Source organism: Rhinolophus sinicus, chromosome 17, assembly GCF_057876585.1.
Source record: "Rhinolophus sinicus isolate RSI-liver-muscle chromosome 17, RSI-T2T, whole genome shotgun sequence".
Taxonomy (NCBI): domain Eukaryota; kingdom Metazoa; phylum Chordata; class Mammalia; order Chiroptera; family Rhinolophidae; genus Rhinolophus; species Rhinolophus sinicus.
The window spans coordinates 190,594,578-190,609,039 of NC_142517.1; the positions used below are offsets into that span (position 1 = coordinate 190,594,578).

At 36.5% G+C, this 14,462-nt stretch overlaps 1 protein-coding gene across 1 annotated transcript in view; it reads left to right on the forward strand.

Annotated features, from left to right (window-relative positions):
* The window catches only part of CPS1 (carbamoyl-phosphate synthase 1), a 117,847-nt gene that overhangs the window by 82,809 nt on the left and 20,576 nt on the right, over nt 1-14,462 (forward strand). The window contains exons 26-29 of the mRNA XM_019727014.3: nt 4,922-5,116; nt 5,540-5,607; nt 7,417-7,492; nt 12,289-12,366. Coding sequence (XP_019582573.2) covers nt 4,922-5,116; nt 5,540-5,607; nt 7,417-7,492; nt 12,289-12,366 — 417 coding nt within the window. The remainder of the gene's footprint in view (nt 1-4,921; nt 5,117-5,539; nt 5,608-7,416; nt 7,493-12,288; nt 12,367-14,462) is intronic.

Consider the following 14,462-nt stretch of genomic DNA (forward strand, 5'->3'; position numbering starts at 1 on the left):
AAGTATGATGTGTTTCCTGGTCCAGGTCTCTTGGTCTATGACCAAAGCTGTTTCCATGGCATCAAGGAAGCACTTCTAAAGAAAATATTAAGGGGAAGTCAAAAAGGTGACTTGCCCTGTAACTAAAGCTGGTTGCTTTGAAGGGAAGTCTTGATCAGAGGTTTAGCAAGAGGGAACACTAGGAGGGCTGAAATCTCCTTCCTACTTGTTCACATATACGAACATTTTTGAACAGAAAATGTTTTAATGATATATTCCTTTGGCTGCAGACTTTTAAAATATCCTTTATAAAGGGCAACCTTTAAAGTTGCCATTCATTCCTTGTGATTGTGTACATGGGTTCTGCTTCCTGAAAAAAAGATTTACTTTCTGATTTTTTTTTGGGAGGGGGCATGGGGGAGGTGTGAGGATGGGCAAGGGTTAGGAAAGTGAAAGTGAAAAGTTGGTGTCTGCCATGTACAAGGATTTGATAGATGGTATTTTGCCTAGTTTACAGTTTCACTTAGGATACTCCTTATAAGAGAAAAGATGTTCTCAAGTTATTTAGAGGTATATGAGTTGAAAATTATTGCATTGTTCATAGAGATTGCAACACTGTACTTTTCTTTTAGTAGATCCATTATTAGATCTACTACCTGGGGGAATGAATTATGCAATAATCTTTGCAGGATGAGTAAGAATCAATGAATAAGAATCACACAGATCCTGTCCTAAATTTACATTTCTCCTTTCTTTGGAGACTCATGGTCTGAAAAGTTATAGGAACAAACAAGATTTATTTTCTTCTGCATCCAAGCCCTATTTAGGACCCATTTCTCAATTCTCTTGGTACTTGTTCATTAAAAAACAGATTGAGTCTAAAAATACCAGGCAACATATCTAATACCTTCTGATGTCCCTGTCTGGTTTGAGTCCTGCTTAAATTATTTTTCTTGCTTTTATAATAAGTAACTTACTAGATCATACCCCATAAAAAGTACTCTGATTAATGACTTAATTATCCTATTTTTAATACCTGACAGTATATGTATATATAGACATTGGTATGTTCTGTTCTGTAACTCAGCTTGAGTTAAATGAAGGAATCAGTGACAGACATTAATTAGTAATAGGCAAAACCCATTAGGGAATGCATGACTCAAAACTAGAATTGGGGTTTATTCCTTGCGTTGGTTTAGTTGTAATTAAATATAACCCAAAGGTCTGCCTAAAATGTAAAATATGTTTTACTAAAATGTGAATTACTAAAATACAAAGCATGAGCATTCTCACTGACAAATGTCTAAATAGTGGAGTTTTATAAATTGGAGATAATACATGAAATTGCAAAACTCAGGACCATTTTTGGGGGGTGGGGTGGGGGTGGGAAATATTAGGGAATGGGTGTTTTTCCAGGGCCCATCAGCTCCAAGTCAAGTCGCTGTCCTTCAATCTAGTTGTGGAGGGCGCAGCTCAGCTCCAAGTCCAGTCACCGTTTATAATCTTTAGTTGCAGGGGGTGCAGCCCACCATCCCATGCGGGAATTGAACCAACATCCTTGTTGTTGAGAGCTTGTGCTCTAACCAACTGAGCCATCCGGCCACCCCCAGGGCCACTTTTTAATGAAGTAAATGCTATTTCTGTTAGACAAGGTTTCTTGCATTCTGTCTATAACACAGAATATAATTTTTCGGTTAAAATAAGGACTGAGCAAAGTGATTACTATCTGAAAAATGAAGATGTTCTTAAATAATTTTGAAGTATTTTCTTTTAATTCCTTAATTTGTGGTATGATTGCAGCTTGAACATTGTTTCAGAATTATTCTTGTGTGGTATTATGTTAGCTTAGTGATATCAGATTTTAAAAAGTAAGAAACTGAGCTGGGTAAAAAAGATACAAACAACTCTAGGTAAGATCAATGGAACATTGGGAATCTGGTGGAATGAGTTTAGTTTAAAGATTTTAGATATCTGTGAAACAATATCTGAATTTTAGAATATTTTATTTTATTTTTTTTAAATTTTGTGTGAAATGCTTTTTAAAAAATTAAATTTATTGGGGGTGACGATAGTAAAATTACATAGGTTTCAGGTGTACAATTCTATAATACATCATCTATATTAACACATTGTGTACTCAACACCCTGAGTCAGTTCTCCTTCCATCACCATATATTTGACCCCCTTTATCCTCTTCTACCATCCCCCCCCCTTACCCTCTGGTAACCACTAAACTGCCGTCTGTCTCTACAAGTTTTTGTTTCTTTGTTTGTTTGTCTTGTTGCTTTCAGTTTTATATCCCATATATGAGTGGAATCATGTGGTTTTCGACTTTGTCTGTCTGACTTAGTTCACTTAGCATAATAATCTCAAGATCCATTCATGTCGTCGCAAATGGTGTATTTCATATTTTCTTATGGCAGAGTAATATTCCATGGTGTATGTATACCACATCTTCAAGTAAATTACTTGAAACTATTTAGGTGGTCAGTGATTATGATGAAGATAATTTACCTGTGTGAGATACCAGATTCTCTTCCGTAACTCCCTACAAGTTCCAAGTTCTGTGCTTGGAACTGGGGTCATTAGAAAATAGAATTCTTCTACAGACTGTCCTATATTAACTTTGTCCTACAAACGTGTTCTTTTCTACTGAACTCCTTTTGCTGTATGAACAGAACTTGCACTATACCATCACACTGTTTCTCTAAACCATTCCTGTGGGGGTGATTTGTTTTCCCAGTGATGATCTTTATTTTTGGAGGTCAGCGATGAGAGTAGGGTTTTACAGTGAAAGTTTTTCTATCTAGCACTTTTCAAAAATAGTGTTTTAGAAATAGCTCTTCTCGTATTCTCTAACATCAACCACCTCTGAAACTGGCCAGAAAAATAGCTTAAGATTCAAATATTTGGTATATTTGTTAAGCATACCTGCTTTACAATATGTAGAATTGAGTTCAAGTACTGGCTCTGTATTTGTTAGAAAGAAATATGGCCAAGTCATTTCACCTTCACCAAGCCTCACTTGCTTTAGCTATAAAATGGGGAGAGTAATAAAGGCCTCAGAGGTCAAACAGATTAGTCTAGGGTATGTAGTAACATCATAGTAAATAGTAGCAGTTTATGTTATTATTATTTTGAAAGTTGTTAATCTCTTGAAAAATGAAAATCAATTTCACAGCACTGTTTTGAAAAATATTGGTATATTTATTAATTAAAGCCTTTTAATTCAAGTTTAATCTCCTATTTAGTCCAATTGACTCCTAATTTTTCTCTTAGGTTGCTACCCCTTCTTTAATTTCAGAAATCATTTTGAAGTTTTCACATAAGATTTTTTGTATATATTTAATTGAGAAATTAGTTTTTAAGCCTCTAAAATATTAGCACCACTAATTAAAAATAAGCAAATACAAATATTATAGTAAAGAGAATATATCTTCTTAAATGTTTTGAAAAATATGTATATTGAATATAAAAATGATGATAAAAGTAGCTTAAGTACTTTATAAATATGCAGAATTATGGAGTATTATTTTCAATACTGTTTATAATGCATTTAAGCATGCAATTGCAGGTGTTTGCTTAGGCAGTACTATAATTTCTCTCATCAGAGAGAAATTAGCTTCATCTCTTTTAAGAATATTTCAGAATGATTTCAAATAATGATAAAATACATTTGGCACATATCTATTACTTCAGCAATTCTAACATTCAGTAGTAGGTCATCAAGCAAACAAAGTACACCAAAATCAATGGCCTGTTACTATTATTAATATTAGAAAATATAATATCTGTCTTATTTATATACTTCTATAAGAACTTTAATGTTTACTATCTTATTTAGTCTTTATAGTGACCTTGTGAAATAGGCAGGCATTATTACCCTAATTTTACGGACTGGAAGTCTGAACCTCAGGGGGAGTTTCACAGAGGGAACCAAGATGAAGGGACTTCTGACTCCAAATCCAGTTCCCAACATTCCACGTTGGCTCACCCTCAGCATTAGAAGACCAGTGTCAAGAAAATTTGTGATTGTGTGTGTGTGTGTGTGTGTGTGTGTTAATCTTGAAGTTTTACTGCTAATAGGAGACTAAGGTCGAAGGTTCAGGGACTGCTTGTAAAACAAATAGTAAGGAAATAGAAACTAAAATCAGTAATTGGGTCCTGAAGACCGGTGCCAAGGTAACAGAAAAGGAGAGAGGATGTTAAAATGTGAGGTAGGGTTTAGACTGGGCTTCAGGGATCATAAGAGTTTAGATAAAGGAGAGGAGAAAAGGAGAAAGGATATAACGGCAGGGGAAGATGAAATGGTAAATGAAGAAAGCTTGCCGGGGGGGATGCCCATAGCTGGGGACATTAGAGTCCTCTGCCTGGGGCTGAGGGAAGTGGTGATAGATACGATTGACAAGTCTTAATTGCCTTGATGGTAAGGAGTTTACACTTTACCTTTAGGAGACAGGAACCTTTGGAAAACTCTGAGTGTAGGAGCAATTTGTGGTAACAGTCTTGTGGGATGATTACTCTGAATGTGAAGTGTGGGGATGGAGGGGAACAAGAAAGGTACCTGTTTGAAGGACAGATCTGTATCCATTTAGGAAATTACAACAGTAGTCCAAGAATTAATTGACTTAAGGGTAGAACATATGATGAAAATATGTATTGACTTGATTTTCTTTTTCTCATTGTCACACAAGCAAATGTAATATCTCTGTGTAGTTGTATGGAATTCTTACATAGATTTTAGCAGGTAGGTGCCTGGAAAGTTAGAACTAAGTCCCTTTATCTCTTTGCGGCACAACCTAATACTATCCACTGACAGGAGAAATGAAAAGATCACAGTCACGTTAAGCACTTTCAGTGAGGAAACGGAGGCAGTAACAGCACACTTGTTCATTCATGATGAAGGTATCCCACGGGCTGATATTGCGAATGTTTTTTCCAGGCATGTAGTGGCTGCATCATCTCAGTAGGAGGCCAGATTCCAAACAACCTGGCAGTCCCTCTGTACAAGAATGGTGTCAAGATCATGGGCACGAGCCCTCTGCAGATCGACAGGGCTGAGGATCGCTCCATCTTCTCCGCTGTCTTGGATGAGCTGAAGGTGGCTCAGGCACCCTGGAAAGCAGTGAACACTTTGGTAAGGAGAGAGCCATGTGTCTGTTTTTTATGTTCTCTTTTGAAGAGTCATAACTTGAATGGTAACTACTGCAGGTGTTAACTGCAGGGCATATAGAATGTACTGTGCTTAGTGAATTTACTTGAAAGTTGCTGTATTTTCATGATAGTGGTTAAATGTTGGTTGTAAATTGATAGGCGTATTCTCATTAAGATTCAGACAATGAAAAGAAGTTCATACTATGCTTGAATCAGATTTGATATTTAGAATGAGAAGCTGGGAATTTTATGTATTTCGATATCCAATTTACATTTTAATGTTGTCTTTTGAGAGAAAGAATAAAAGGAGTTGGGTTGCCACTTGTTCTAATGATACAGTTCTGCATTTTGATTGACTATTTTACACTATTCATACTTTTTTGTTGTTGTTGTTTCTATTAATTAGAATGAAGCATTGGAATTTTCGAAGTCTGTGGGTTACCCCTGCTTGTTGAGACCTTCCTATGTTTTGAGGTAACATACTGTTTTCCAAAACAATTATTGAAAAATTGAGAACTGCATGCTGTATACTAATAGCATTAGGCTTTGATGTGTAGTAATTTGTAACTCCATCAGTGATCCCCAGACAAACACAGCCAGATTGAGGACCTATGCACAGTCCTTCAGTTTAATGCTTTTCCTTCTGTAAGTGGCAATGGGAAGACGCTGTAGTCCTATATCTTAGAAACATGGCGCAGGGCATCTCCTGGCCAAACTAAGGGAGGATAGTTTTACAGTAGAGGAGAGGACAATTAAAAACGACAAAATGCAAACCCAAAACAAAAGAGACTTGGGATATCTGTTTTCTAATACCAAGAAATGACAGCTTATCTTTGACTATTGTCAGCGCTTTCTGATGATGCCTCTGCTTTGAATTTTTGAGTTTTTGAGAGCACATTTTTTAGTAGATAATTTATAATGGTGAAGGACATGAGCACTGAGGATCTTTTATATTAAACGTTGAAACCAAGTTCTATCATCAAAGGAGAAGTTGTGAATTATCGCTAACTCTCTTCAGATGTTAGTACATGTAAGGAACTACTTCATTGAACAGGGGATAATAAGAGAAACACAATTTTCTGTGCACAATTTGAAAGTGTAAATGGAATCTGAGATGGGATTCTTTAAAATAATGAAAAATTTCAAATGAGGTGGAAAACTTTCCTTTTCATTTAGATGACATTTTGTATAAACCATAGTCTAATAATACTACTTCTTTGAGTTATTACTATAAGTTAATTTAAACAATACACAGATTTTTTAAAAATTTATTGGGGAGACAATTGTTAGTAAAATTACATAGATTTCAGGTGTACAATTCTGTATTACATCATCTGTAAATCCCATTGTGTGTTCACCACCCAGATATTTAAGGGAGGATCTCAGACAGTAGCTTTGACTGTTGTGCTTCCTTTCTCATCTTTATATCTTCGTTCTGGGTTCCTGTACTACCAATTATCAAAATTATAGCCCTCGACTTCTTAAATAGATGAAGAAGTTGAAAGCTCATATTATGCAGAATTTTGTAATAGAGTAGAAAAGGAAAAAAAAAAACTTTTTAAAGGAAGTGGAAAGTAATGTTTTTTGTTTTTTTCTTATTTCTTTCCCTCCTCTTGTTCCCTCTTCTTTCATCTCCTTCCATTCTACTTTGACAATATCAAAATTCAGAGTAAATTGATTTCACATAGCATTCTTTCTCAGGTATTTAGAAAGGACAGAGTTGCATAAATTTCAGTCAGATACTACACATTATATTTGCAAATGTTACTTAAAAAATGGATTGTTTTGTAACCTGATTGAAGTAGTAGAATGACCTGCTTTGACTGGGAGCCTGTGGATTAAGATCAGCTGTTGGTATTGAACTCTGAAGAAACAGAGGTAGAGAAACTACGTCATGGGATGACTCCTGTTAAGGTTTAAGAATTGCCTGGAATCAGAAGGGCATTAAAACGTAAATCAGAAAGGATGAACCTTGGAGACATGCCATCTTTAGAGCTACCATGGTTTTATTTACGGATTATCACAGGTCTCACCCCCATCCTTATCCCCAACTTGGGCGAGTTTTTACTTTGGTTGACTATCCTGTTGATTAAATGGAGTAAAGTCTCAACTTAAAATAAATAAATAAATAAATAAATAAATAAATAAATAAGGCACCTGCTTACTTAGCCTAGACCAACCTAGAGGTTGCCTGAAACTGTTCTGAGCAGCAATCAAGTCTAGGATGCTTTACTTTTGAAGTGGTAAAGAAACTGACATGTTTTTCCCCCCCTCCTTTCCCAGTGGGTCTGCCATGAATGTGGTATTCACCGAGGATGAGATGAAAAGATTCCTAGAGGAAGCCACTAGAGTCTCTCAGGTAGTGTTCAATTTCCTACTGGTGACATTTACCTCTTTTGTTAATTGCTACTTTATTTCATATTGTTGATTTTCTTTTCAGAGGATGTTGTTAGGATGGTTTTCCTTTTTTCTTCTACCCACTAGTCTCCTACATGTGGGAATGAGAAAACCCAAATGCATAATTATATTTAGATCCTGAGGGATTGTGCAGAAGAGGAGGACCAGTGCATAGTTGATCACAACAGAGACTTATGTGACTTTAGACTCCAGGAGCCAGGTTGAATAAACATCCTATCCAATCATGAGTGAGATGCTGGTTAACTTATCCCTGGGATCCCCAGCCTCAAAGACTGGCCAGCCATGCTCATCATGAACCAGCGAAGGTTTCCCTGATTTTTATTCTCACACCTGGAGAGACTTGGCCTTAGCCAACCCTGCAACTTTATCTATTGATTTTTATTTCCATTTTGGTACATTCCATTTCTCAGTTAATAATAAATGTTTATAATTTTGTGGCAATTTAACCACCTTCCTCCACTGCCCCAGCTTTTACTTTCTCCTTTGGCGTTACCTCAATGTGATCCATTTAAGATTTACCCAGTGGGGTTATTGATCTGCAGATCTTGTACCGTAGAGGATGAAAGTAATGTTTCCCTTTTAAAAGCTTTCAAAAGCTAGTTGTGGTTAAAAATATACATACATATAAATAGATAAATATATTTATATATGTAGAGAGAGAGAGAGAGAGAGAGAGAAAACACAACTTAGAAAAGAGTTTGATGTTGGCAAGTGGAATTTGGAGGGAACTGAAGAGTGAAATCAGAGGCATTCAAAGAAGAGTAAAGAACATGCATTGTTCCTGCACACATGAACCAGGACCTCCCTTCTGTATGATAGTTGCTTCCCAAGGACATTTGGGCAGTGACGAGAGTGGATAATGATAAAGAGTGAGAAGAGACAAAGAGGGTAAAATAAAGAAAGCCAAGTAAATTTAGAATTCACTTTTGCGTAACCGATAATTAAGGAGGGAATCTCTCCAATGGGCCAGTCTTCATTAATGTGCTCTGGAGTGAGACACTGGCTGCCCTCTTCTCTATCTCATTCCCTTCCAGCAGTCCTGTCTCTCTCCCATCTTGAGAACCCGGCTGCTGGACGTAGCTGGTCTTATGTGGGTGATGCAGCAGGAATACTCTCTTTTTGGCTGGGAACACTGGATCTCATAGAGCCTCTACCTGATAGACTATTTTTAAGAATATGTTTTTTGTTGTTGTTGTTGTTTTTGTTGTTGTTTGTTTGTTTGTTTTTTTTTTTTTTTAGTTAGCATCTGAATAGAGCCCTCACAGGACCAAAGTTCTATAATAGAGATGCCTGATTGAGTACTTTCTGGTTCAAGTCTCCCCATCAAAGTTCAGCAGAAGCTGGGAATCTAGAGTACATTTGGCATTCATCTATCTATGTATTCATTCATATTAGAACCTGCCTTGTTCTCAGTATCACAGGTTGCACTCATGAAAAGGTGGATAAAGTCTCAGCTCTCACAAAGAACTCTCTTTGCTAGGGACATCAGACATCAGATAATTATAATTAAACAATATGAGCATTGCAGAAAATATATGATGTTGAGGCAGAGGGTGAAAGTATTAGAGTCCAGTCTCTGAAGAAGGGACTTCTGAACAGATTTAAAATGGTTGATTCATAGTTGAAAAGGTTTACATAATGGAAGTAAGTAGGAAGAAAGAACAGCAGATGCAAAGGTCTGAAGCTGAGAAAAAGCGTGGAGTTTCTAGAAACTGATCAAGCATTCACTCTATGGGTAGGATACCAAACGGGTGGGAAGTATTGATTATAATCATGGAGAAGAAGTAGATCCAAAGTAGATAAAAACGAGCTTGTCAGTCAGTATAATAAGTTTGGATTTTAGTCATATTTTCTATTTTAAAAAGATCACTCTGTTGTATTACAGAGAGTGAATTCTGGGGCAAGACTGACTTCATGGAAAGAGGTCAGGGGGCTGTTGCTGTAGCTCAGGGTTGAGATGACAGTGCCTTGGATCAGAGTAATGATAGTAAAAATGGAGAGAAGTACATGCATTCTATTAGGTTGGTGCAAAAGTAATTGTGGTTTTTGCAATTATTTGTAACCTTTTAAACTGCAATCACCTTTGCACCAACCTAATAGAAATACTGAGGCTGTGCATTGAAGGCAGTTAGTGAATGGATGGAGGTGGAGAGTGAGAGAGGACGATGGATGACTCCTGAGTTTCTGCCTTGGACAACTGGATGGGTGGTGGTATCACTTATTGAAACAGGGATTACCGGAGAAAGAAATTTTAGAAGGGGAAGTTATGTATTTAATTTCTGACCTTTTGAATATGAGGTGCCCATGAGGAGTCCAAAAGGACATATTTTGAAAGCAGAGGGTTATATAGATTTGAAATTGTGGATCAAGATCATAGCCAAAGACAGAGATGTAAATATAGACTTGGAAAATAAATAGCGCATCATTTTCATTGAGGCTTTGAGAATGGAAGCAATCGCTAAGGAGAGAACATAGAGGAAAAGGAACACTTAAAACAGAGAAAAGAGGAATACCAGCATTTAAGAGAAGAACCTGAGAAAGAGACATAAGAAGCTAGCCCATGGAGACCAAAGGAAAGAAGTATTTTAAGAAAGACAAAAATGTATAATGCTGTTTGGAAAATGGTAATTTATTGAGATGTTCTCTTTCTCAACGTAGTAAAGACTATTTCATAAATTTCTTCAGTTGGTCAGGAGGGTAGATACTGTTGTCGTCCCACTCAGATTCCTTTATTTCTGGGAGCATCCATCCCCCAACTGCTGTGCTGGCTGATAATACCTCCCAGCAGCACTTCTTCTCTGGGCAACGATTCTCAGTCAAATGGGAAACTCTTCAATGGGAGGCAAGATCCTTCACCTCACGACCACCCTCAAAACCCTAGAGAGTGACCAACCTTTGCCTTGGGACTTTCTCTGTGCTGCAGTTCATGCTCCCTGGGCAGGGGAGGGAGGGTACTGCTGAATCCAGCTCCCACTGAGACCACAGGCTTACTAGCTTTGTCCTGCTGCCCCATCCTGCTTTTCCAACTCCCTCAAGAAATCACTTGAACAGGAATCCCTGTCTCAGGCTTGGCTAGGGAAACTGAGACAGCTGGTAAACTTTGTCTTTTTTTGAAGTAATAGTGTTATCACCATAATGTAAAAAAGGAAGAAAACAGCAACCATGTAGGTCTCCACTCAACTCAACCAGGCCTGCTGCAGTAAATATCCAATAATTTTGAAAGAGGGAATAGAGATGGAGAGGACTTTTTTTGTTTGTTTGTTTGTTTTCTGGCTAATACACAGTTTCATGCCCAATAGGTATTTGAAGAAAAGGAAGTGTGGAAATTTACCTCATTTAATACCGTGTTTACCTACCCCAGAATCAGACCTAGCCGAACCATCAGCTCTAATGTGTCTTTTGGAGCAAAAATTAGTATAAGACCCAGTCTTATTTTGATATAATATAAGACTGGGTATAATATAATATAATATAATATAATATAATATACCAGGCCTTATATTAATTTTTGCTCCAAAAGATGCATTAGAGCTAATGGTCTGGTTAGGTCTTATTGCTGGGAAAACACGGTACTAAATTTTAAGAAGAGAGGAGCTTATTTGTGACATAAAACGTTAGTTATTTTGAATTTTCCACAAAATTCAATTCTATTTAAAGTGTTTTCTCAAAGGAGATAAGGTATATCAAATTTAACACATATGCATTAGATGATGAATTCCATGATAATGGCCAAAAGGGATAGGTGGTCAGAGGAGAAAGAGATATTCAGAGAAGGCGTAAGGGAGGAGGTAGCATTTGAGCTAGGTCTAAAAGGATGGTTTGAAATTTGAAGGATATTTCTGAGGAGAGAAGGTGGAGTGCATTTGGGGAAGAGCGGCATGGAGACAAGTAAAAGCAGGGTCTTTTTTTTAAAGAAAACAGCAAGTGGTACAGGTTGTTTGCGCCTAGGATATAGCGCAGACATGCCTCAACCCTGGAGCTCTTCATTCTACCTCTTCATTTAGTCTGGAAAAAGCAAGCAGTGGTCAGGTTGCGGAGGGCATCACAACACAATCATGAAGGAACTGAGTGTGGAAAGAACTTCAAGAATGATAAAGGGTCTGAAACAGCTGAGAAAGGAAGGACATTTTCAAATTAATAAAGAAAAAAATGTTTGATGTTGCAGTTGCAAATGTCATACTTTAGAAGTGGTTTAAGGCGTATCAATTTCAGGTAAAGGATTCCATCTTTGGCTTAATAAAACTGATACAAAATGCTATTCTAATTTCTTTCACAATTCTCATATAGAGAACTGATTTAGGAAATTGTAGTGCGTGGAAAAGATAAGTGGAAGAAGAGAGAAAGAACCTGAATCGATAATAATATATAATTATAAATAAGATAGAGAGATATTTTATTCCATAAGTTATCCATAACTCTGGAAACAGAAAAGGAACCCCATTCTTTCGTCTCGTTAGCCCCCTCTTTTCCCTCACCTAGTAGTCTATATTTGAATTTTAGAACTCATGTTCAATTCACTGAGTATTTAAAATGAGAGAAACACCCTCTGCCTCACTATAAGCAGAGAATGACCTTGTTTTTATAAAACAAATTGGCTAATGAGTTTGTGTAGTGTGTTTAGCATTTAAGTTTTTTTGCAAGTATTGCCCTGATATTTACTTCAGGTACACTATTTACTTGACACTGCACACATAATTTCAGCTAAAGGTTCTGTCCTTCTGTTTTCCTTGGTGACAGGAACACCCAGTGGTACTGACGAAATTTATTGAGGGAGCCAGGGAAGTAGAAATGGATGCTGTCGGCAAAGAAGGAAGAGTAAGTGCTTTATTCCCATCTCTCCCATCTCTGTCTTCCCATCAATATTTTTTTCTTGGCAATTTTGAAATACAACAGATTAGAGCTCATGATTTCTACAAAACAGGTCTCTAATAATAATGGATAAGCTGCTCAGTCAAAAAAATTTTCAAATTCACTGACATTTCAGTTATGTGTCATGGGTATCATATTTCCTGTGTTTTATGTTGGAATCTCACTGTTAGAATTTCTCTTTGATGATATTCAAAATTAATTATCATCCTGTACTCATCATTCTTTGTGAATACATTTTCTCTCTCGTTTTCTTTTGTCTACGAGTTTCCTTTTATGTTTCAGTGGATATTATAAAAACATCCCAAACTTTTCTTTCTGAAGTTCCTAATTGAACCCCTAGTTTTTCTTCTCCCTTGATTTCTCAACTACCCCCTTTTTATTGGGTTAATGAAGGCCAAACCAAACAGAGTAGGGTAGATAATGATGATAACATAAAATCAGCTTATATCACATCTTGTATTGCTAATGCAATGAATGCATCCAACTTCAGGGAAAAATGAAAATGTGAAGAATGTTTTCCTTTAGTTTCCTAGATGTGTAATCAGGCATTTATGATCTTTTTTTGAAATATAGGAAGTTATGTTTTAGGAAGTCCGTGTCTATTTATTTCCTTTAAGGAAATATAAAAGGTTGACTTTTATCTTCTACTTTGCAGATATTTCAAACCACTGAAGATGTTAATTTTTTTCCTTTTTTTTTTGTCTTCCAAATTAATAGTTCAAAGTGAGGTGTTTTTTCTTTTGGTTTTTTTTTTTTTAGAGTCCACAGAATCACGTAATCTTGAGTTGAAGCACCCTTAGAAATCATGTATTTCAAACCCATGCCCTCCAATGATGAGAATTTTTTTCACAGCATCCCTGGAAGGTGGTCATTTGTTTTCAGTTTAACTCTTTTGGTGATACAGAGCACAAAAAGTAATAAGATTATATATATTTTATTTTGAAGGGTTTCTTTTTGGACATCTTACATATTCCTTCTTTTGAACTAAGGTCTTCTCCCTAGAATTTTCCTCCCTGACTTCCTAACTTCCGCAGTTGCAGAGCATAAGTTTAGTGTTTCTGCTTTTTCAACATTTTAACTATTGGAGACTGCGGTATAAAATAAGAGAAATGTGATCATACCAATGTGGAAGTGGAAAATGAAAAAGTGGTCTAGAAATATTCATATATTTTTCAAATTTTGTGCTGGTAAAGTAAAATTAGTCTGATTTGGCTCCAAGTTGTAAAATAAGCTCTTGCCCTAAGCTTTTCTCAGACATCAACTACTGCTTATCATCCTGGGCTCCTTCTTTTGGAAATGTTCCAGGTTATTCACATAATTTCTGACTAGTCACACTCATAAATGGACACAGTACTTTGGATATATTATGATATTTTCAGAGCTCAATGGGATTATTACCTCCCCATTTCTAGACAATATGAAAAAATTAAGTGCTTACTATGCACTAAATATCATCCCAAACACTGTATACTTGTTCTCTTTTATCCTTACAAACATTCGATGAGACAGACACCATTGTTATTCCCATCTTATCAGAGAACAAGTCTGAGCAGATAAAGTATTTTGCCCAGGTCACAGCAGGAGGACTGAGTCTCAAATGTCACTCTGCTTTAAGTTATCTATGAATCTGATAAGCAAATTGTTTCCGTAATTTAAGTCTTTTACAGTCACCCAATTATTCTCCCCCACCCTAGGCTTTTTTGTTTCCCAAGACATACATGTTATTAACATTCAGGATGTAGTGACCGAGAGAGGCCATACACTTTGGAATCTGACAGATAAGAGTTCAAAATCCTGACTCACATAGTACAAGTACACTATGTGACAAGTACATGCCACATAGTAGTCGCATGTACTTGAGGTATTTTTCTTGTATTACCTTAGTTTCCTTACCCATAAAACAGGTTAAGGATATTTTCCTTTTGTTTCCCTCCTCTCTCAAGTTTCAATTTAAAGGTTTCTTGATCTTTAGATCTGAAGTTTTCTTTCTGGTCCACCTAAGTTATGACACTTACCTAGCTAGATACTCTCCTCTCCCATCT